The sequence below is a fragment of the Melospiza melodia genome, chromosome 1 (genome assembly GCF_035770615.1).
Source record: "Melospiza melodia melodia isolate bMelMel2 chromosome 1, bMelMel2.pri, whole genome shotgun sequence".
NCBI classification, from domain to species: domain Eukaryota; kingdom Metazoa; phylum Chordata; class Aves; order Passeriformes; family Passerellidae; genus Melospiza; species Melospiza melodia.
Genome location: NC_086194.1, coordinates 4,785,412 through 4,810,752, shown reverse-complemented (window position 1 = coordinate 4,810,752; position 25,341 = coordinate 4,785,412). Strand labels below are relative to the sequence as shown.

Below are 25,341 nucleotides of genomic sequence, written 5' to 3'. Positions count from 1 at the left end.
ACCCTGTCTATCTATTCCTTTTTTACTCTTGCCAAAGAACCCCAAACTTTATTCCTTTAATATGTACCTAACATGAAAGACCAGTACCTCCTTAAAGCTTCACAAATATGCAGGGGCATAAAAAGATGAGAATTACCCTCCCTCAGATGTTGCTGCTTTCATAAAGAGCACTTTAAATATTCTGCCTCTCTGGTTGTGTCAAAAAAAAAAATGTAATCTGCATTTGAAATATGAAGCCTATTTCATAACAGAATTACAAATTCTAAAGTTATCAGGTGCTTTAAATAAAGCCTTTTGTACTAAAACTCTCAAATTTATGTATGCTTTTCCACCTTTTAAGTGGGGAGCTACCTGGTTAGAGCAGATACGTTTTAAAGGAAGGAAAACCCCCCAAATACCCCCAAACTCCTACAAAATAAAAAGCTACAAAAGGAATTTTGACTATCCAGGCAGAGCAGGGTGCACCCAGGTGTTCAAACCATTTCTCTGCTGGAATGTATCATTATTTTTGATGACAATTAATGGTCTTAATTCAGCTGAAGAACTTGAAACAAAACCCAGACAGCACCACTGGACAGTGCCAACCACTAAACAACTAAATTAATTTCCTCCAGCACTTGGTTTGCTCTTACACACCCCCAATCTCAGGGTTTCATATTGAAATAACACCATTGTCACCCTAAAATTCCAATTCTGCAGAAAATCCAGCATCTGCCCAACTCTACTGACCTCACACAAAAAAAGGACCAGTTTTCTTTCCCTCACACAAAACATTATTCAGTGCTCAGCATCAAGCAGAAAAAGCTTTTGGTTTTTCTTAAATATCTACTCAACATCATTTAAATACCCATTAAATATCATTTGAATGTGGGAGGATTAAAAGGAGCCCTCTAAGAAACACTCTGCAAATCTCAGTCCTACAAGAGAGATCTGCAACTGTGTCAACCATTAAACATACATTTCTTTAAAATGGTTAAAAAAAAATAACTAATAACCACTTAAACTGAATCTCATTTTGTTTCAAAACCAGAAAAAAATCACAGTACAAAATTACCCACAGCACTCAGAAAGCAAAATTGTATTTTTACCTTTCAGGTAACAATAAGCCTAATGCTTTCAGCTTTATTATACACAATTAGACTTTTACATTCAGCTTTCTCTTCTTGTTTTTGATTCTTGCTTAAATAGGAAGGCATGGCTCCTCCCTGCCCAGTCCAGCTGTGGATTTTATCTCCCTGAAAAGCTCTCCAGAGCAAACTCAGTCTGGCTACAGAAGACAAATATGGCACTGAGGCTTGGAGTTTCCTGCACACTAGAAATTATTCTGTACCATCAGGCACAACAAAGAGAAAAAAAAATCTTCATTTCAGACTGAGGCACAAGAATGTTTGTTCCAATATTTCCATATAAGGTTTTCTTTAAGTCAATAAAGAGAGGCTGCTGCCAAATCCTAACCACAACATGAATTACAAGTTTGCATTTTAAATACTGGCAACCAACAAGTGAAGGATTAAAAAGTGGAGCTGATGTTTCCAGTGAAAAATGGAGTGCAAGCAGCTGGAAGACTGTAAGGGTGGTTAATCTGGTTTGGGAGTGGTAAAATAACATTATTAATTCTTATAAATTCCCCAATCAATGTATAAAACCAGCAGATGCTTTATCAGTACTAGCTGTACTAACCAGAAATGCTATCAGTACCCCAAGCCAATTTAGACTTTGTATTTCTGAAGTCTCCTAATTTCAGCCCTACTTAAACAACAGAAAAAATCCATAAAATACAGTATTTTGAAGAAACATTTGTTCAGCACATGCTGAACACTGAAGGGTTACAGAAGCTGCTTGTTGAAGATGACTGACTCACCACCAACAGCTAAATGGTCTTTGTTTTCCTGCTCTGAAAACTAAATACCTAAAACCAATTGCTGGGATCAGGAAAACAACATCCTCCAGCAAGAGAGAAGAGCCACCACTGGTGCCCAAAATCTCCTGGTTTAAGGTACATCTAACCCAGCACAAAGCTGTGCTGATTCTCCATTCTCCTACACTAACTATGGCATCATTTGAACTGCAAAAACAAAAAACTTCAAAGCATCTGTTGCTATTTTCAAAGCAACAAATTTTGCACCTGTTGAAAACTCAGGTCTTTGGTGGAATACACAAAGCCCTGCAGTCAATACCTATTCCAGGCCTTGCTGCAGTCAGTGTGACTTTCTCAATAAAATAAAATAAAATTTAAGAAGCAATCCCTGTTGTTACTCCCCTGAGAGCTAAATGAGGATGAATAATCACAGGAGAGGCAATGAGGACTCCCAGGCAGAGGATGTAAGAGGAGTTCAAGTGTTAAGAGGCTTTAACAGTTCCTGCAGCATTCACTGACAGATCCAAGCTGCAAGAGATCCCTTTTGAATTTACTTACCTTAAATGAACTGTGCACTAAAGTTTCATCTAAATCAATGACCACACACTTCTTCCCATAGTCTGATGCTGTCAGTTCTGGCAGGAGGTATTTAGCTGGTGGCTATAAATAAAAAGAAAAGAGGAAGACAACAAAAAAAAAGTAAAACCTCTATGGAAGGGGCACCCTTTTGTCAATATTACTATTCCAGTAATTACTGGCAGCTGGAATACATGACTTGAAATCAAATGATTTTCTGGGCTCATCCCAAGTTTATGTATGGATATTAATGGCTCATGCAATTGCAATACCCATACAGACTTTTCTTTTTTAAATTAGAGCCTTGTTTAGAATGACCTCCAAAGCACTGGAAATGAAAATGGTAAAACACCACCACTATCCAAAGAAAAATAATCATAAAACCAGGATATTTGATACAACATCTTTTTCCAGTGGCTCTTTTCCCAATGCCTGGTTTGGGTGCTGTTGTTACCCTATTTCCAGTCAATCCATTTGCAGCCATATCAGGCTGATGGACACTTACACAAATCATTATTTCTGTTTGCCATGAAAAATGCTGAAACTGAGGAATCCATCCTGATGGAAGACAGCATTACTAATTTTATCTTCCAGGAGGACATGTCCTCACTCTTGTTTTTACCACTTAGGAGGGTGGAGATCACCTTCCATGTGAATTATGCTCCCAGTCAAGGTATTAAAATTGCAGTGAAGAACCTGAACTGGGCTCCTGTACAGCACACCTTACTAAAAATGGAACCAATCCCATGAATTTTGACAATTTTTCTGAAAGCAATGCAGACATTCTCATATTCTTTGGATCATTTCCCACTTCAACACCACAGTTTGTAATAGAAATATGTTGCTTTCTGAAATCACAGAAATGGGAGAGAATGCTTCCATTTGGAGCTGAAACACTGCTGCCACTTGGGGTTTTTTGATGAAAGAAAAGGATTAGCTTTATAGAAAAGCATCAGTAGGGAGAAGCTTAAGACAGAGAGGAAATTAAATTAATTTAGACTTGGATACACAACTCTAACTCCATTCTTTTCCTATTTCTTTATCTGTTCACTGTCGCTCTGGTGAGGATTCATCATTTATCACTTATATTTATTTATGGGTTTGCTCTTTGCAGAGGTGCTGGCAGAGATCTGAGGCCACCCCTGTGCAGGCAGGGGTGACACAGGTGAGGCAGGGCCACCTCCAGCAGCCAGGACAGATCATCAACCACTGGCTGAATTCAAATGTCACCTTGATAGATACTGCCTAATGATGCCTAATGAACTCTTAAATGAAGCACCTAACAAATCAGATTCTGGACTTAAATTAAGTGCTTGTAGCTAAAGCAGGAGTTCTTGGGGCATTTTTAGGAGCATTCACTGAAATTGATTAAGTTCCTTACAATTAACACTGACAACAGTTCCCTCAGCCACCAAACTGGAAGCTGCCCTGCCTAAAACCACTTTTCTCAGGGCATTTTCTCTCAGCACACATCTGACAAGGACTTTCCAATTTAAACAGCTCCTGCCTAATCACTGCAAAGGCTCCAGAGCCACCCAAGCAGGCTGGGATTTATAAAACACCCTGGCTAGGTTATGGACAGCCCCACAGCTGCTTCAGTTCCACCTCTGCTTGTGGGCAGCTAGGACCAGACCTAAAGAATTTTGGGTTTTTCCTCCTATTCAAAGCCTAAAAGGTATTTAGCACCCCACCTCAGTTTTCATATTAAGAAAGATCCAAACTTGCAACCTAAATAAAGTAAAAGCTTATTGAAAGAAAAAATTTGACCCATTTAAAAACAGTAATCTTCAGAAGCCACGTTCCAATAATTCTTGTCTTTAAAGATAAAAAAAAGGCAGGAACATCCCAAGAAACCTTAAACATACTTCTCCAAAAAAAAAATAATAGCTCAGTTTATTGTTGTACTCAAAACTCTTATCTCCTTTGAATTTCTGACTACATTAATCTGCACAGGCAGTTCAAAGCCAGAAATTCCTTCTGCTATGTGAATTCCTTATCAAAATGAAAATATCTGTATCTGTGGAAAATATATGGAACTGTATATTCTTCAGTGTAAAAATGCATATATGAAAAATATGAGCACTGTCTTACCATAGTATCTTTATTTTTTTTAGCTGCAAACTGTTGCATTTGTCATCAAGAAAAGGATGGACACACACCAAGGACTACAAAATGCAAGAACTTTCATCTCTGAGAGCCCAAATTCCCTGAATGCACAGTGAGGTGACCTGCATCTGTTTTTTTTTTTCATCCAAAAGCAGTGGCTGGGAGAGGCACAACTCCCCTGTGGTACCCACACAGAGATTCTGGTCACTGCTGGAGCTCCTCTCCCTCCTCAGCACTGCTTTAGGGGATCATGTGCAGTTTCTGACCCAACTGCATCTAACAAGGGCACAACCAGCTCTCACACAAGCTTTGGCATCTTGAGTTCATTCTGATCTTGCTTCCTTAAATTCACACTTTTGAAGATCAGAATAAACGAATTTTCCATTTCACAAATTGCAATTCTGTTGCTCTCAACTGCGCAAACATTCACCCTCTGATAACAGGGATAAGGAAATTATTCTGAAGCTGAAGCCACTACAAGTTGTGAGGCTGCTAAATAGCTGGTGAAGGACTTGGGAGCAAGGGTGGCATTTTTGAGGCTTTTAGGAACTTGAAAGGATTTGTATGCAAAGTATCAGCCCATTTGTTTTGCTGTTCAAGCTTTCTGATCTAAAGCAATTTCCACCTGTCAAGGGCAGCAAAGCTTTTAGTCAGAAACAAGCGTTACTCAACCCTGTGTTTTAATTTTCTCTCTAATGGAGACATACCCAAGAAGAGCTCTAAATACCATTTTCCATCACAGTTAACAGTGAATAGTTATGGAAGTTTGACAAAGTCTTTTATTTTTTTTACACACATCACTTGAAAGACATCTGAGATGATTAAGAATATTTCATTGTGGCCAACAGCAACTCATATTTACTATGCAACACTCCCCCAAAGGCTGCACAAAGAACTCAGCAGAAAAATGCCACGTGCTATCCCACTGGTTTGCTCAATTCCAACAAGACACAAACTGTACACAAATTAAACTAGTCACTGTTTGGGATTTATGCATTCCAGCCAGGTCTCAGGGCTGATCAGCTCAACAGACCTTGTAGTGGAACGACTGCTGCACTGCTTCAGTCCCGTGGAAATAGTAAATTCCCTAAGAAAAAAACAAAAAAAAAAGGGGATGGTGGCGGCAAGAGAACAGGACTTTTGGTTGAAGCATCAACAGCTGGTGAACACAAATCTTACAGAAATTCACAACCATCAGCTCTCCTCCCTGCAGGCCTGTATTTCCCACAGGTATCAGAATTAAAAAGCCTTTTTTAGTCTCTCTCTCTCTCTGTCCTGGCAGTGTTGTTAAGCTCAAGTGCAGCACATTACACATTAATTTACTCTTTGTGTCCTCTGCTCACACTCTGGGCTGCACTTGCAGGCTAGCAGCTTCTCCCAGCAGCTCTGTGCAGAAAGAAGATAAATTATTCCTACTTCAAACACAGCTGCCAGAAGATGCCAGCTCCTCTTGTGGAGCAGGCAGCTCCCAAAATTTCTGCTAGAACAAGTTATAATAAGGATTTAGGATTTATAATTTCTGCTAGAACAAGTTATAATAAGGATTTAGCTAATGTAGGTGAGGACAAATGGAAACAAACCCCAATATCCCTGTGCTAAGATTTAACTCCTGCAGGGATTCTGAGGGATAATTCTGATACCACTCCTTAACAGTGGAATTTTAAACTGAACAAAAGTGGACACTCCAACTCATTTAAGAGCTGAAGTTTGACAATATCTCATTTAATTTGTTGCATAAGCATGGCTTTGTATTTCCATCTACATTCAAAAGAATTCCATCTTCATTCAAAAGAATATAAAATAATGAAGATGCAATGGGTCTACTTTGATTTGGGGGTTGGAAGAAAATAATCTTTTAAAGTTCCTTCCAACCTAAACCACTGTATGATTTTATGATTTCTCTACCATATCATTTCCAAACAAAGCTGAATAAAATCCATGAAAACACAGGCATCCTGAGCTATATCTGCATTTTTAATCAGGTCTATCAAAATGTGTCAGCTGGGGATGTTTTGGGCTTGCCTTTTTAAAAATTTTATTTCAGCCCTAAGAATAATTAATTTTGCAGTATAAGGAAAATAATCAATTATGCTGCTGTTTAGCCTATGCCTTAACTGGAAACAGTTTCAAAATATGAGTTACAAAGTTCATATTTAAAAAACTCCAAAGCAATGCTGTTTCTAATTTCTGAAGAACCTAACTTTAAACTGGAATATTTTTTGTTTAGCAGACATCTTCATCAATAACCAAGTCAAAATTCACATTAAATCAAACTTCTCAATTCAGGTCAATTAATACAGGACAAATCTGATTGAGCAGAAGATCCATTTCACTGAACTGCACACATAAATGCAAATAAAAGCAATGCAAACTGCACATCAAGCAATGGAAGCTTTCAAACAGGTGACCTCAGCACACTGCCAGGTTTAATACACAATAAAAAGCACAACAAAGCTCCAGAAATCCTCATATTTTGACTGGAGGCTTCAATTTGAAAGGGGGGAGTGGGCAGAGCTCTTTTTAGAGCCACTCAGGAAATCTCTGAACACTTGAACTGATGACATTTGCAACCAGTAAATGTAAATGTCCTGTAACATGGAAACGTCCACTGAATTGTGGCCAAGCTCTGTGTCTGCTCAGAAGATTTTTCTCCTGGTTTGTACAAGAGGCAGCTCACACAGCCTCACTCCTCATCCCTAGGCAGCAGAAAATCAAGAATTTCTGCCTTAATGGGTCTGAAACACAACATTAGAGCTGTCTTGGACCAACACCCCTCCTCAGACCAACACTTCGATTTTAGGTGTTTTTCCTGACACGAGCCTGCATTTCCCTTCCCTGCACTCCCTGCATGTGCAGCTCCCTCGTGCCTTTATTTAGCTGCTGGCTGGCTCCTGAGAGGCAGCAGCTCTTTCTCTGATGCTGGCAGCAAATGTCACAGAGTGCCCAAGGGCCAGGGCTGCCTGACAACACTGCCCCGTCCTGCTGCAGGGAGGAGCATCAGGTGGCACTGGAGAAGGGGAACGAGGGTTTAAAGTCACCTGCTTGCTCAGAACTCCACAGCGTGGCTGCAGGGATAAGTGGATTTTACTGCCTGGTTAGTGCTGGGAATGTGTCTGCGAAATTACAGCTGAGCTTAAAAAAAAATAATAAAAATAGGAGGGGAAAAAAAAGATGTCCCTTCTTGAATCATTAATTTTCCTACCACTGCCCAAATCTAACACTGCAAAGACAATGTTCTAACAAAGCATCTGATTTAATTTCTGTACCTGTCAGAGCTCTACTTATTAATCCTTCCAAAATTTTGTTCTCTTTGAATTCTTATTCTGTTAGTAGCTACAGTCACTCTTGGGAAAGGTTTTATTCCAGGTCAGAGCACAGCCAGAACATGTTTCATGTTCAAATAATTCCTAGTGGAGCAGCTACAGCCACCTAACAGAATTTGGCAGGTATGTAAAAAAAGAAAAGTAGTTTGGAAATCAGCATTTTCTGATTTACATTTGAGGTTTTTCTATTCCTAGACTTGCAGAAATACAAATCACATGCATGTCCATGCCTGCCTGCATACACAGCATGCATGAGCCACACCAGAAATCACAGGTAAGCAATAAAGAGGAATTTCCAACAGTTCCCAAACCCAAGGAAAGCTGTTGGAAGAGGGAAGATGTGCCCAGTCCCAGGGATCTCCTGGCACTGGTGCACTGCAGCACAGACAGGGGGGTTCCTACAGGAGGATTTGGAATGCTGGGCTACGTGAGAAGGAAGGGAAAGAAGATAAAGAATGGCATCTTGGGGAATATCCAGGTCTTTAAAAGCTACCAAATATCTCAAACAAGAGGGTTGGGTCATTATCTCCACACATCAGCACTGCTGCTTGCTGGGAAACTCTGCAATGATGAAGTATTGTAAACAGCAAAGGAGCTCAGGAAAAAAAAAAGTGTTTTCAGCTTTACAAAGCCTAAGCCTTCATCCTTGTAAAAAAACCAGCAGCTTTTTGACCAAAAATGGTTAAAACTAATTAAATGAAAAGCTTCAGTTTGAAGGACTCGGGTTTTTTTCTTCCTTTTATTCAGCTTTGAAAAATAATTCAGATGCCAAACAGCATTCCAAGTTTAATCCAGGGAAGATAAACAGAAATACTGAGGCTCATAAAGCAGCAGCTGATACCAAGAGCATCATCTCAAACAAGTGCAGGGATGAGCAAGTCAGTGTCCTCTGTTTTCTTAATGTGACTTATTTCAAATAAATTATGCAGTTTCCAACTGTTCTTTTCAATTGGAATATAGAGGAAAATGAGAGGAAAAGGTTTTTGTAATTGTGTCTCACATAATGATGATGAATCACCTTTTGCCTCTATTAAAATAAATAATTTTCAGACTACCTCATGTGTTTTCAACATGCTAAAAATCCAGAAGAAACCCAGATAAAACCCAAACTCTTCTTTCAGTCCCTGTAGAAGACATGCAGTTCACTCCACCTCTGGGGATACAACATTACAGACAGAACATAAAATCCTTTTGTTAACATGCAACACAAAACAGACCTGTTAGACTGCAACATAAAATGAATCAAAGCAAAAGTCATGAAAATTATTAAAAGAAAAAGGGATAAAAATACATACACTTGGTATAGGCATGACCTGCATCTGGTCACCCTGGGGAAAAAGAAAAAAAAAATCACTGTAAGGGTAATGGCTTTTAAAGGGTAGAACAAAGGTCTGGAGCAGTAAATGTAGCACTCAAACATTTTAAACCAAAAGTTCCAAGTATTCAAGAAACCAGGGTAAAAAAAAAATAAAAACAGGATTTTGCATTTTAGTTGCTGAAATGATCTGTTAGTACACTGGCATTTTTGATTTTTAGGAGACTGGACTGATAAAACCCATGCTATGGTTAATAAGAGATGACAATAAGAAAGTACCTGTATTTACTGGAACCTTTTCAGCTTTAAGATCTACTAATGGGTGTATTTGTCAAATTGCACTGCAGCAGCAAGAGGCTGAGCCAGAGCCTGGCAGAACCCCACTCCTTGAACCCACCTTCATGACTTAAAAATCAGCATTTTCACTCAGGCAACAGCAGAATGTCTGAGAAGGACACGATGATGTTAAATTAACCCAAGGAATTCCATTTTTTCCATCCAGCAGTGCCAGTGCTGCTCCCATGGTCTCACTTTTGCACCACCCTTGGGAGAAGGCAGGAAATTCTTGGCCAACCTGATCCTTCCTTCTCATCCTTGGACATGCAGAAACAAGGACAGCTCCAAAATGGACACAGCCTGGCTCAAATGTGCAATTCTCACTCAAACTCTCACTCCAATACATAAGATATTTTTTTAAGCTAGAATTCTATTTTCTCAAACTCTCATTCCAATATCTAAGAGATTTCTGAAGCCAGAATTCTATTTTCTGATGTAATCCTTCAAAACCAACTTTATTTTCTGGTGGGCACAGCACATAAAAAAAAGGAAGCTGATCCTTCTAGCATAGATGTTGCTTGGGTTTGGTTTTATTCTTTAATATTTGGGCAACACAGGCTCTGATCTCCAGCAGAGAAATATTGAAAGGGCTGTTTTCAATTCTAGAACAGCCTCTTCCAGCTGAAGAAACCTCCTGCTTATTTGTTTTCAAGTCTACCAGTGTTGACACATCACTGACAAACAGAAATAATTCTTTATTATTTTTAAAGTGCTCTTTTTTAGTGTTGCTCGGCAGAAATTTTTTTACTGAAGTTTGCCCAAAATCCTGAGAACCCGAAGGAACAACTACCATGAACTATCAAAAACTTGGCACTAGTAAAAAGTACCTGATTTCTAGAAAAAACACACACAAAAAAGTTGGTGAGAATACAAGTTTTCCTCAGGGTAACAGCAGTAAGAATAGGAAAAAAAAAAAGATAATTCAGTATATTAATGTCCTGTTAGTGGAACTGACTTTCATGGGAACCCAAAACCAAAGTTGCATTACTGTTTGCCTAATTTCTCTCAAAGAATTTCTTAAATTAAATTAAAAAAAAAGGGGGAAACAAGCAAATTTCTTAAGAGGAACCCTGGAAATACCTATGAAAAAATCAAAACAGTTGTAAGAGAGATGAGAACAGGAAAAACAAGCAGAAAGAAGTGCAAGAGTCTGCTGGGAAAGCAAAAGTGTTCATGAACAGGCAAATGCTTCTTAAAAACAAGCCTGCTCTGGGAAACTTCTTACAAGCTGCTGCCTCATTTCCTAGTGCCTTGGAACAGGAAGGGAAATGGGTCAAACAGCAGAGTTTGAAAGAGATGACAGATGACTGCATTTGTTGAAGGCTTTCCACGAGCTGCTGATGTTGGGAACAGAACAAAGCTGTTCCTAGAATGCCAAAATTTCCCTATTGTGTCCCTAAGACAAGCCAGGAACTGATTTGTCCCCAGCCATTGAATACAGGGTTTTTTTAATGGGTTTTATTTTTTTCCATGCTATATACAGATGGAATGATAAATCCTATCTTTTCCTTTAGCTGCATAATTTTTAGTTTGAAATAACAATTTCCAGCACTGTGTTCCTCACTTACACTGCCTATGGTCACGTGTGGCCTCAATGAGCACCAAGTGACAGGCCACAATATTTTGCTTTTTTTCAGAGTCTGTGTTGGAAGATAAGGAGCTATTTTCACTTTAGAGAAGAAGCTGACCAATGTAACAGATTCATCCTATTAGTTTCTTTAGCACAAGGCTTGCTCTAGACCATGACAGGTTCTTTTACAACAGCAGTACAGTTATTATTTGACACTTAGATGATTTGACAAACTCTCAAGCTGTCTCTTAATAAAGAAGGTCAGAATGAGTGGGCAAAGAGAGGAAGCTCATCACTCTCTGCAGCTCCTGAAAGGTGCCTGTGCCCAGCTGGGGCTGGGCTCTGTCTGCAGCAGCACTGACACACCCAGAGCACACAGCCTCGAGGGAAATACAGGTTGGATAGCAGGGAAAAGTGATAAAAGAGTGATAAAGTTCTGGAATGGCTGCCCGGGGAGGTGGTGCAGTCCCCATCCCTGGGTGTGTTTAACAAAGGCTGGATGTGGCACTGGGTGCCAGGGTTTGGTTGAGCTGTTGGGGCTGGGCTGGACTGGATGATCTTGAAGGTCTCCTCCAATCTGGTGATTCTGGGAATCTTTGAATAGGTATGGGGAGGAGATCTTGTTTTCTAAACACCTTCCACACCACATCTTGATGGTGACCAACAGAACCAAACACGGGGAATCTTCCTGCTCTGATCAGCCAAGGGTAAGCAGGAGACAAAGCACAATGATCTCCATCAATCTCAATCATCTTCCTCCACATGGAGAGGGATTCCCACCTCTGCTCAGCATCCTGTCATTACTGATGTCCCCAGCACAGAGCCCACACTCCTGCTGCTCCTCGAGGTCTCCAGCATGAAGCAGATGCTACTGTGACCTCAAGAACGTGCTCCCTCCAAGCTGTTTCCTCATTTTGCTGGGCCACATTCATGAGGGACTGAGAGAAGATCCTTTTCCCTGTACTGTGCTATAAACAGAGATCCCTGAAGCAGAGGAGAGTGTTGGAGACACGAGCACAGGGCATCTGCACAGCTCCCCAACATCACCTGGGAGGTGATGGCATCATGCAGTGGGGAGAAGGACCCACAGCTTTTGGAGTGAGGTGGAAATTCAGTGACAGGAATTCACCTGGGAGGTGATGGCATCATGCAGTGGGGAGGAGGAGCCTCAGCTTTTGGAGTGAGGTGGAAATTCAGTGACAGGAAAAGCAGAGGGAGCAGCTGCTGCCCCCAGAAAAATCCTCCTCTTAGTTCTGTCTTCTTCCCTGGTGCATGTGGATCAAGAGCTTCTCCTCTAACCCAGCAAGTGTAAAAATCCCTTTCCTCATTCATGTTTCACCTCCTTAACTGGAGCCATCTGCCTGATCTGGATCTTGCTGTGAAACAAAAGCAAGGTTGACTCCAGTGGAAGTGGGCTGGGGGTGAAATGGAAAGTGCCCACAGACATGTGAGGGCTCCCTCACCCACCAGGACTGAAAGCAAAGGGAAAAAAGAGTTTGTATCTTGCTTTTCTCACCTTTGTCTATGTGGACTCCCTCCCCCTTCAAGTCTGAATGAATGAAATCTGTATCCACAAACACCTCAAAACTCAGGTAACAAACTTACCCAGAAGAAAAAACTTATATGCAGAAAATACAAAAACTGAGTCAAGTTGCTAACTGAAGAGTGGAAATTGAGATTTGAATTTATCCCAAAGGAAACAAAACACAATTCTCTCTCCAAACACTGTAAAGAAAAAAAAATACAGTGGCTGGAAGGTGTTGGGGAGCTGCCTGATGCAGAAGGGGCAGGAAAATATTATAAAGGAGTTCATGAGGTTGAATATTTTGTGCTCCCAGTGACACATCTGGCTCAGCATCTGAGCTGCAGGCAGGCTGATACACCCACAGATATCACCTCTCACAGTGCATCTTCTGCTCTGCTGGAGAGCTGCTGCATTTGAAGGAAAACAAATATGCCACAGTTTCAGTAAATACAAGTTATTATTGAAAAAAATGTTGTACTGAAACTTCAGAGACAGAATGGACCATTCATTACCAGTATTAGAGTCACACTTGGACAAGCAGCTGCTCTGTGAGTAGAAGGTTTAAAAGAGAACTCAATACTTTGAAGAAGTTTTTGGGCTTTTTTTCCCCACTTAGAGAATAGAATTCAGCACTGAAAGTAACTGTTTAATCCAAACCATGCTCAATTTGGTGTTTCTTCCAACCCCATGAAGAAGTGACAGAACACTTGACATGTCAAGCACCATCAAGTCACATCATGAAGCCCTGATTAATCTGAAGCACTGATTTCATTTTTTCTACTAGAGCCAAATAAGAATTGTCTCACACATCACAATTATTCTGAACAAATTTTCAGTGGTGTGTTTTCAACTACTTTATAAAATATCCTTCTCCCCCACTTTCCCTCCTTTTGAACAGGGCAGCATTTTAAAAAAACCAAGATTCCTAATTAGAAGAAAGTTGGCTTATCACATCAGCTTCAGAATGTGCCAGAAGCAACAGAGAACTCTGAATTCCAGTGACACCAGCAGAAGCTTCCCCCATTCCTTCCCTTCCTCTGAAGTCTTTACCATCAGTTTTCATGTACCAACTCCACTGAACAGCAAAGACATGAGGGAAGTACCTCCAAGCCATTTTGCACTCATTTCTAGTGGTAAGTGCTTGACATTATTGTGCAATTTTCCTTGTCCATTTTTTAAAGAAAGGGTCACAACACATGAACTGACTGGGGCCAGCCAGAAGTGAACAGTGATGGGATAAATAATTAATAACACACAGAAGAGAGAGCAGATTTAACCAAGTGACCATGTGAGCAGCAGCTTAACAGAATTTCAACAATTCCTACCTGGCAGTGAAACTAATGCAAAAAAAAAAGAGATTCAATGAAACGGCAGAGGAATTTAAGCAGCGGGTTGTCAGGTTTCATTTTCTTTCCTGAGAGGCAATTTCGTCATTCCTGGACATTTCATTTCACCAATTTAGAATCCAAGGCCCACTGGTGCTTCCCCCACTTTTCTTATTTCTGAATCTAGACAAGATGCTCAGTGTAACTCCACCAAATTCAAGCAGCCTGCACAGCTCTGAAACAGCTTTCCTGGTAAAAATCACCAGTCCAACAGTGTGACAATATTCAAACATATTCAAAAGTCTTCAGTGCTCTTTTGATTTCCTTAGAGGATTTTCCTACTTACACTGTGTTAGCACTCAAAATAAAGACAGTATAAACATATATAGAGATTAATCTTTAATACAGCATCTAAAATAGCAATGTCACTGACTTTTTTACCTGAAGAACCACCTGAAAGTTCAGCTATACTGATTTCTTCTAAAAAGATATGAGTATCTGAATGCCTTTCATTCAGTTGAAGAAAGCACTCTTCAATTAAATTCTCTTCAATATATTCTTTGAATTTTATTTTGTCTTGCACATTTTGATCTGGTCATTTTAGGAATGCTGTGATTTTGTCCTGGCCTTGTGTACAAGTATTGCACAGCTCCAGAACTGCTCAGTGAGGCAGCACAGAGTGAGAATGGAAACTTGTGTGGACACCCATGCAACCTCTCAAGGCATAGGACATATTTAGAAAGTAATTGTTTTGCAAAATGCAATCTGGACACTACTGACTCCAGACCATTCTGATTCACGTTTTTCTACAGAAAAAACAAACTTGCTTTTATGTTTTAGTTTCTAGTGAAGTCCCATTTTTCTCTCAGCTGTAGTTTTGCCAGTAGCCTCAATTCTTTTTCCTTTCAATTCCCCAGCATAGTGGAAAGGAAATTTTAGTAGCTTCCCATCCCTTTTTTTTTCCCCTCAGATGAATGTGTGCATACATGTTACACACTCCTTGGCTTTCCCTTCAGCACATCCAGGCTAGATTTCCCTCCTTTCACTCAAAATGTACCTTGGCTAGCAGGAGAAGTCTAAAAATACATGCACAATCCCTCCTCTTGGCAGGATTTTCAGGGCATTTTACCTCTGTGAGAGCAGTTTCAGCAGGAACCGGTACAGTTCAGGCTTTACCTCCACACAGAAATCTCCATCACTTTCATCTGCTCTCCCTCCCTCTCTCCCACCAAAGAGTTCCTTGCTCTTTCCCCTGAACTTTTCAGAATTCAAACACAACCAGCAGAATTCAAACCAGAATAAAATGGACTGGACAAGGGAAGGAAGGAATCAGCTGCATCAGACATGAAAAATTGTGTGAAAAGCACAAGGATAAAAAACTCAGAGACATCTCCATTTCTGCCATTATTCTCCACCATGGATTCACCTGGATTTGCAATCTCAGAGTCCTGGAAACTGCATGGAAAACTTGGCATTATTTGCCACATTGAACTGAAATTCTTCAGACCATAGCACAAATGCTCTCAGTGTTATCAGATTTATAAAGAAGAAATTTGTGTTGCACTGTTTGTATTCTATCTGTATTTGCATCTAAAATCCCCATCCATTCGTTTAACTCATTAAACACAACTTAGTAACTTGGGAAAATAAGGCCAAAAGCTGCTAGCCCTGGCCTCAGCATGTACTGAATGTAAGTGGACTGCTTAGGAAAAAAAGGTCTAAATAATTGTGGCCCTTTTGATTTGTTTTTATGTCACTGAAAACTCTTTAAAATGATGTTCAGAAGGTTTCATTATGTTCCTTCCAGTGGAACACATTTTAACTTTCCTGTAATCAGGAAAAGGAACCAAAGCTGGGGACAACTCAGCAGTTGAAATTTTACGAGAAGTCTCCATTTTTTTAGTGTCTTAGTCAGGTTTTAAATGTTGGTTGTTTACAGAATGTAAAGTGCCAACACCCACAACAAAAACATTAATTTTATATCACAGATGAATAGACAGCATTAGCAATCCACCATCAAACCAGCAATTTTTTTCCCTGTATCTCACGAGGGAAATCTGTCAGGACAAACCTCTGGAAGCAGAATTAAACCTTGCTTACAAACCACCCACATGACAGCAAAATAAGACAAAATCCTGACCTTCTGAAGTCCTCCATTCTCCTCCACCAAAGGAGGCAGAGCACTGGTGCTGTTGGTGGATGGTGGCTCGACATTGTAGTCACGAAAGCAGCAGAATAAGGTGCTAAAGATACTTCGACTCCTCTGCTTCTTCAAGCTGATATTACATTGGGACACTGGGGGGAAAAAACACAACAGAAAAATAAATTCAGGTGGTACAGACCTGGTTTTGCAGATTACAGCAACTGAATGGAAGATGTAAGGTTTCTATACACAGAAATCTTCATCAAGTTTTAGGATTACTGAGGTTTTCTAGTCATTATATTGGGATAATAGGGGGAAAAATCACGCAGGAGAAAAATCAGGTGGTGCAGATCTGGATTTCCAGATCACAACAACTGAAATGAAGATGTAAGGTTGCTATACCCAGAAATATTTATGAAGTCTTAAGATTACTGAGATTTTCCAGATATTACACTGGGATATTGGGAAAAAAAGCCCCACATAGCAGAAAAATAAATTAATGTGGTACAGATCTGGTTGTCCAGATTACAGCAACTGAATTGAAGATGCAAGGTTTCTATACCCAGAAATTTTTATCAAGTCTGAAGACTACTGAGATTTTCCAGTCATTACATTGGGACAATGGGAAGAAAACCTCCACACAGCAGAAAAATAAATTCATGTGGTACAGATCTGGCTTTCCAGATCACAACAACTGAATTGAAGATGTAAGGTTGCTATACCCAGAAATATTTATCAAGCCTTAAGATTACTGAGATTTTCCAGTCATTATATTGGGACAATGGGGGAAAAAAATCACACAACAGAAAAATAAATTCAGGTGGTACAGACCTGGTTTTCCAGATTACAACAACTGAATGGAAGATGTAAGGTTTCTATACACAGAAATCTTTATCAAGTTTTAAGATTACTGAGGTTTTCCAGTCATTATATTGGGATAATAGGGGGAAAAATTACGCAGGAGAAAAATAAATTCATGTGGTACAGATCTGGTTTTCCAGATCACAACAGCTGAACTGAACATGTAGGGTTTCTATACACAGAAATCTTTATCAAGTCTTAGGATTACTGAGATTTTCCAGATATTACACTGGGATATTGGGAAAAAAAGCCCCACATAGCAGAAAAATAAATTAATGTGGTACAGATCTGGTTGTCCAGATTACAGCAACTGAATTGAAGATGTATGGTTTCTATACACAGGAATATTTATGAAGTTTAAAGATTACTGAGATTTTCCAGTCATTATATTGGGACAATGGGGGAAAAAATCACACAACAGAAAAATAAATTCAGGTGGTACAGACCTGGTTTTCCAGATCACAACAACTGAATTGAAGATGTAAGGTTTCTATACTCAGAAATCTTTATCGAGTCTTAGGATTACTGAGATTTTCCAGTCATTACACTGGGATATTGGGAAAAAAAACCTCCACACAGCAGAAAAATAAATTCATGTGGTACAGACCTGGTTTTCCAGATTACAACAACTGAATTGTAAGATTCAATTGTTGTAATTGAAGATGTAAGGTTTCTATACACAGAAATCTTTATAAAGTCTGAAGACTACTGAGATTTTCCAGTCATTACACTGGGACAATGGGGGAAAAAATCACAAAGCAGAAAAATAAATTCATGTGGTACAGATTTGGTTTTCCAGATTACAACAATTGAATTGTAAGATTCAATTGTTGTAATTGAAGATGTAAGGTTTCTATACACAGAAATCTTTCTCAAGTCTTAAGATTACTGAGATTTTCCAGGAGATTGAGACTGCTCTTCTTCTTTTTTAACACATTTTTCCCTTGCCAGACTCGTACTGTGACATCCTGGAACTCTGCATAATCACACTGAGACAGCACAAAGAGTTTTCCCAGTAACACCCAAGGTGGATACTGCAATTACACAAAATAACTCACTGCCAAAATCCATCTCTGGACAGAGGAAGCAAAGAGATCTAAAAACCAGAGATGCACTAAATGCCTCCTGTAGTGTTTCTACACAACCACACAATCATGGGTGGAACATTTACAAGTCCTGTAAGGGTCAGGAAAATCTCTGAGATGCTTCTGAGTTTGACAGCATTGCTGGAGGACAGAAGACACAACACAGAGGCTACAACAACAAGGGTGGTTCTCAAGAAACAGGAGCCCTGGCCTTGACTTTCAACTTGCTTACTGGTCTACCAGGATGAAAATAACCCTTAAGTGGTAAAAAATTACATACAGCTGAATGAAAGCAAGTGTAGCATCTTTAAAGAATGAATACTGTAGTTGAAAGCAATAGTTGAGAGAAAAGAAATGCACCTAAGACATCTAGGGATTCCCCTAAGGAAAAAAAACCTCCTGAATACACATTAAAATAAAAGAATTGGAGAAAATTTTTAGGATGTTTCAAATAATACTTGATTTGTTCACCAAATGTTTTAATGATCTATTATCATGCTTGTAGATAATGCTTATTTAGAAGTATTTCTTTCCTGCTTTGGGTAGGAAATCAACCTCCTCCCCATCCAAAAATTAGAGGGTAGGTGAAATTTTTAATAAGTGCCATCATTTCCATATTTGCCAAAATACTTTTCCACTTCAGGGCAGTGAGCACTGCCCAGGTTCAGTTATTAATTGCTATAAGAGCAAAGCGTACCAATATAAAAAACTAAATGGGTTTTACAGATTCTCACCAATTTCAAAAGTGCTCTGATAACAGGATGGAGTCAGAACTGTGCAGAGATTTGTGTGCTTAAGGAAGTGTTTCATTACTTTAAAAAAATCTGTAAATTGAAACCAACCCAGCACCACTTATCAATATTCCAGCTAAACAGAAAACACATGAAGAACTCTGGCCACCAGTGCTACAAGTTACAGTCAAAGGCTAATTCTCTAATTCTCAAAATGTCATATTCTGTTTGCAACAACAACACTGGCTTAGAAATGCCCAAAGGATACCTGGGCAGTTGGGAAGGACATTTTCAAAGCACTCAGAGAAAATGGTATTGCAGCACAAACAAGGTAGGTGCAATATAATCCTGGCAAGGAGAACTCCTTTCCGCCATTAAAAATTGAAATATGCTGAAATTAGAACGGGAGGAACAATGCTCTGTGTCCTGCTGCCTACAGCTACTGCCACAGAAACTTTGCTAATAATTTCTGCTTTGTTTTCAGCCTCTGCTTAAAAATATGAGGGCAAATTATCTCATTTGAGTGCAGGTATCAATTACAGCAGGGTGCTTGAATTCCTAACTCACAACAGATCAATGGGAACACCAAAACCACTCCAGAACTAATACTTGTATCATCTCTACTTACTATAGAAAGAGACAGTAAATTGTTTAAATAAACATTCAAAAATCTCTAGACAAAAAATGCTGATTGGTCCAAACCTTCTAAGAATACTTGGATAGAATCATACATTTGAAATCTGGCCACTCCCTTCACTTAGTGAAACATTTTACTAGGAATAAAATCCTTCATTTTGGTTTTTAGTCTTGACAATTCTGCCATTCATAACACAGTGCTGTTTCAAACAGGTCTTTGCACTAATTTAAATGTTATTTAATAAGCTATTATAGAAGGTTTACAGTGACTTAACAAATGATAATTTTGGATGCAGCAAGGAAAAGAAGTTTTCAGGTTTTATGTGCTGTGTTAGATTAAAATACAAGTACTGCACACACAGAAAATGTTTGCACCCATATCTCATTTTTAGCTACTCTGACAGTGTTGTGCATCATGGAAAATAGTTCCTCCCTCCTCAGTTACCCTGAGCCACCTGCAATCTGTTTTCTTCTGACTGGATTTCTTCTCCTTGAAGCAGTGACAGCACAAATATAACAACTACAAAGGTGCAAAGAAGCATTGATGTTGAATTACCAAAAATTACATAAATTTAGGCATTCTGGATGGCAGCAAATTTTAAGGAGAAAAAATGCTGAGGATAAAACCTTGAAAAGGTTTGGCATTCTTTAAAAAGTTCATAGATAGAGCAGGTACTAACAATAATGGAAGGGTGAACTGAGTTATCCAAACTGCAGGTCTGAGCAGCATCCAGCATATGGAGTTTAAAAAAACAAAATTAAGATTTTCTTTTCTCCCTCCTCCATCTGTCAGAAGTCACAAGCTCAGTTTCTGGAGCTGATTTCCTCCCCAGACACTGTGAACCACCACTACCCCAGCACTCTGAGCACCGAGGACACCTCAGTGACGTTTTGCATCTCAAAGCCTGCACATGGAACACGTCAACACCATGGCCCAAAAAAACCCAGGCAGAGCAACCCCAGAGCATGAAAATGTGTTATGTGTGAAAGCAGAGAAGGCTGAGAGCAGCAGGTGCCTGCAGGAGGGCTGAGGAAGGGTCAGGGTGAGCTGGAGCTGCTCTCCCCTCCCACCACCCCAGGTTCACTGCAAGGGCAGTTCAAGGACCTGAACATACCAAATGTGTGTGTGCAAAAATCCTCAACAAATTCCCCTTTCATGGCTTTGTCCCATCACTTTTCACACCAACACCAACTTTTAGAGCCCAAAGTATCACATGGGCTCAGCCAAGAGTTCAGCTGCTTCAGAACTCTGAGCATCCTTGTTTCTTACCTCTCTGCAGGCCCTAATTGGTATTTCTGAAGCAGGAAGCACACACAATATCCAGGATGAAAGAAAGAAATTCCACCTTGAATTTATACACCCACACAATGCTTTGTTCTCTTGCTTTTCTCTAATAATTCTTAATATCTTACTTGAGGTTTACAACAAGTGAGCACTGGGCTAATGTGATTTTTCAGATCTGATTATAACACCAAGATCTCTTCATTAGAAGGGATTTCAGGCATCACTGAAAATATAAATCACGAATTCTCATATCCTTCCATGCACAAAATGTCACGTGTATCTACATTTAATTCCATCTCCTATTTTAGAGGCCAGTCGTTCAAAGTCATGATGCCTTCCTACAACTTTTCACAGTTAAATTTTAAATACAGATGCCCATATAAACACACACATCTATTTACATGCACCAACAAATGCATAACCTTCTCCCTCACTCATTTTGAGCACTTTATTTCCTTTTCCATGTGGTGTAAGGCCACACTGAAGAGGAGAGTGCACAGATCCAGCACTGCTTCACTCCTGGGGGTCTGCAAGAGCCTTTAGTGAAATACTTGGCCAAATTACCTGAATTTGTAAAATATTATTTACAGCAGGGTCAGAAACAGCACAATCTAGAAGGGAAGTAACTCTGGTGCAGACTGGCCCCAGTTTAGGGTCTCACCTGTAATTTCCTGATGCCATTTCTAAGCACAAGCCTCACTGCCCAGGACCCCTGTGGCATCCAGGGTTTGAGGGCATGTTCATCCCTGAATTGTCTGGAATCCAAGAACAGTCCCAAAATTGTTCTTATGGAAGTCTTCTGGCAAGTCTTAACAACCCCACAGCACTGCTAAGGCAGGGGAGGGGCCCAAGGGAAAAGATAAAGGCAATTTTTAAAATAAATTACTGCAATCACACAAGCTTAAATGGGAGGTATGGAGCCATACTGGGGGGTTTCCAAGAGAACAGGGAGAAAAAGGCCATAACAAACCCCAGGTTTTAACACACACAGAAATTAAAACAGAAATTAATACAAGAGGTGCTGACAGAAATAATCTACAGCATCTTCTCCAAGCTCCTTTCATACCCAGGGAAGAGGAGGCAGAAGGGCTGTGCTGCTCTCCCACCAGCAGCAGCACAAGTTACACAGCCAAGAAAAAGATTCTCCTCTCATGCACTGTACTCTGAAAAAGTTTAGTCGAGGGCTTCCCCCATCAGATTTTGCTGTGGTGGTGTGAAATGACAAAAGCAGATTCTTGGGCAGCCACAGCACCACAAGGAGCCACCTCAGGATGAGTGGCAGGCTCTGAGCCCACCCTCTGCAGCCAGGAGTGAGCTAATTACTGCTGAATCTGTCCTAATTAAATGAATGCAACATCCAGTTCTTCCAAATAATATCAGCTGGGGAATGAGGAGACTTCTCTGCTTACAGATGAACTCAGTAAATGCAATAAAATGATCTGGGTATGGTGAGCTCTCACCATCAGTTTGTTTGTAACACAGGATGGAAAGAGGAGAGTCAGAATTCAGTGATACTAAACAAAGCCTTTCTTCAAAGAAAGCAATTTTAAAACCTAAACATGATTAGAAATGCCTAATTTCTCCAACTTTTGAAGATCTGTATCTGATTTTCTGTATCTGATTTTCTCAGAAAGAAATTTTATATCCCACATGCCTCAAGACAGAAACAGTTAAATAGAAAATCATCAACTTGCTGACACAGCTCCTCTTTTTGTGGTGTGACCAGGACAGGAATTGTTTTACAACACCTGGTGCCAAATCTGCATGTGATGCTCTCATAACTTTGGTTTTAAAATGCCATTTGTAGTTTATCATTGAAAGGTTCCATCTCCTGTGTAAACTCTGCAGCAAAAACAGCAATAAAAGCAATAAAAGCAATAAAAGCACTGTCACATAACCTGAAACAACCACCCACAACTGGTTCCACCTTCAAGCATGTAAAACCCAAGCAAATTGCTCTGCTGAAATTCAGCATGTGATACCCCAGAATTACATTAATTTCAACTGAAACTGGCCATCTTTCTCCCCCCAGCAGCACAATTAATTAAAAGTAAGGCTTTGGGTTTTCCACTGAAATTATTACTTTGAAGGGAGAGATCCCAGACTAGTTTAGTGAAATAAAAAAATCTTTCCAAAACATTTGACTCTCCCTCTCCACCAACCTGTTTCCCAGGCATTCCATGAGTAGTTTGCTCTGGATGAAGTTGATGGGCAAAGAATAAAACCTGAATACATAAGGAAGGTGAGGACATGAGGGAAAAATGACCAAGAAACTCATTTTTATTTTTGAGAGAATTTCTTTAGGTCTGTGCCCTAGGATCTGAAAAAAAATGTCAACATGATTTAGGAGCTTTTAGGGAATTTTAGGAAAAAACTGAGTATTACTCTTAGTAAATGATTCCATGATGCTTTGGAAAACAAGTTTATGAGTTGCACCTGTATGCTAGGATGAAACAGCTACACAAGAACTGCTTTTCCTGTAACTTATTCTTCTATTAATAACTCTAACAGTGGATATCAGAAACTACAGTTTCACTTCCATACCTCCCAAAGTCATCTAACATAAAATTTCACATAATACCTAGGACAAAAATCATCAGGATGGATGTCAATTCACCCATCAATTCAGCTAAAGCTGTATGAAGAAAAAAGAACTCTACCTAACCAAACAAAGCTTTGGAAATGTTTTTGTTGCAGCAGCTTAAAGCTAAAAAACTCCCCTTATTTCACCCTACATAAATGATTTATTACAGCCCTCAAATCTGAGTGGATTAAATATCTGCTGTTGGTTATTGGATGCTCATATTTTAAGGATCAAAGGTAGTGAAATTCTGAAGTCACTTTAAAAGACACGACTGAGAACTCAGCACTGCTGTCTCTGGAAGGGCTCTGATGCTTCATGAAATGCAGCCAGTAAATGTTCAAAACACCAACTGCACACAGAAGCCTCTTAAATGACAAGGAGGGATAAGAAACCATGAAAAGGCTCAAAACAGCACAAGAACCTGATGGATCTCAAGGCAAATTCCAAAACCTTTTAAAGCTGCTGCTGCACTTCAGCCTTCATCCTGTGGTTTGGCTGGACACATATATATGATGGTATAACCTTCATATTTGTGTCAGCTTCTCATGTAAGCCATGATTTAAACATCTTTTGCAGTATTCCACGAGTGAGGAGAGCTGCTACCAGGCAAGATCATGTAAAAATAAATTCATCTGTCAGAGCCCAACTCTGCATTTATTCAGCCCCAAGACTGAAGGCAGATCCACAGCTTCAGGGGTATCCACGTTTCAGAGAGAAGCTCAAAAGTTAAATACTGCTTTAAGAACCCAATTAACCTGCTGAACCATGTTCTGAGCAAAATACCTTCAAATTCAAATTAAACAGGGCAGATTTTGGCTGCCTCCTCCCCTGCTCCAGTGCTGACAGGGCTACACTGAGACCACTTCCAATTCTGAGCAGCAGCACATGTAGATCTGTATCTCCAAAGGACTCCAAAGTAGGGCTCCTGTAATCCAGGAAGGAACTAATTAACAAGCAGCACTTTCATTCTTGTGCCTGTATTGCTTGCCACTGAAACAGCCACTGGGATCAGAAGATGGATGAGGACACAAAGGAGGAGTCAGGAGATGCTCAGCTCCAGTAAATCCCTCAGCAAGAAGAACCAGGGAGCTGCTGCACCCGTGCCTTTGACATAAACACCTGAACAGTTCTTAAAAAGGAGCTGAATGTGCCCATCCAGCCTTGCCTGTGCTCTGCTTGGAGCAGCCAGGAGGGATGTGCCCCATCCTTCAAGCATTACCTGTACACAATTCCTTTTTACACAGGGCTGAAAAACTACTGGACGCACTAAAAAAGGTGCTGCAAGGATAAACAACAACTTTTAATGCACACATAAAATCTTTTCCTACTGTTTGCTTTTCTTTGAGAAGAGTGATAGCACTTCATAGCTCCCAGAGCAGCCTGTGAACACACGTGCTCAAAATACACATATGCTTGAAGAAAATAAGTAAATGATTAAATAAAGTAAGTAAATAAGTAAGTGGTCACGCCCCACAATCATCAGCTGACAGTCTGAAACATGTACAAAAGACCAGAACCATTTAAGAAAAAAAAAAAAAAAAAAGGGATGAAAATTAAAGGAAATAATTTGTGTCACTCATCTGCCACTTAGACTCATTTCACACTACACTCAAGGCCAGGTTTGCAGCACTGGAGTTCAGTGCTAGCTGGCAAAAGTGATTTGACTCCAAGCTTTTTGCCTTGAAATCTTTCACTCCTGGAGTGAAATTCATGTAGTGTAAAAGTGATGCCTTAAAGCAGTTTAAGGGCCAAGTAAAACACAGCAAATAATGAGAAAGTGGCTGCAGTGCCACAGGATTGCCATGGTTTGTAACTGGGTGGTAAACCAAGCTAAATGAAGTATGCAAGCAATGCTGGGGAGATGTATTATGATACAAAATAAACAGAACTTTCTGCAGGGGCATTATGGAGCCATTTCCCCGTCCCTGTAGCACTTCAAGTGTTTTGTCTCAGCCCAATAATTTATAAACATTACAAAGCAACAGCCACACACTGATCCATTTCCAGCACCAGCACACCGTGACTGCTCCCTTTAAAAATGGTAGTTTTTCTGAAAAACAAAGCATTTGGGCCTCTGTGGTG

At 39.9% G+C, this 25,341-nt stretch overlaps 1 protein-coding gene across 4 annotated transcripts in view; it reads right to left on the bottom strand.

Moving 5' to 3' along the window:
* CTDSPL (CTD small phosphatase like) overlaps positions 1 to 25,341 on the bottom strand; it is an 87,927-nt gene that overhangs the window by 19,367 nt on the left and 43,219 nt on the right. For 2 of the 4 annotated variants that reach the window (XM_063176125.1, XM_063175964.1), the window contains exons 2-4: positions 16,075 to 16,229; positions 9,159 to 9,191; positions 2,417 to 2,518 (exon numbers count right to left, since the gene is read on the bottom strand). In XM_063176125.1, coding sequence (XP_063032195.1) covers positions 2,417 to 2,518; positions 9,159 to 9,191; positions 16,075 to 16,229 — 290 coding nt within the window. Of the gene's footprint in view, positions 1 to 2,416; positions 2,519 to 5,573; positions 5,628 to 9,158; positions 9,192 to 16,074; positions 16,230 to 25,341 lie in introns of all 4 variants that reach the window. The other 2 variants (XM_063175894.1, XM_063176050.1) reach the window with 2 other exon arrangements.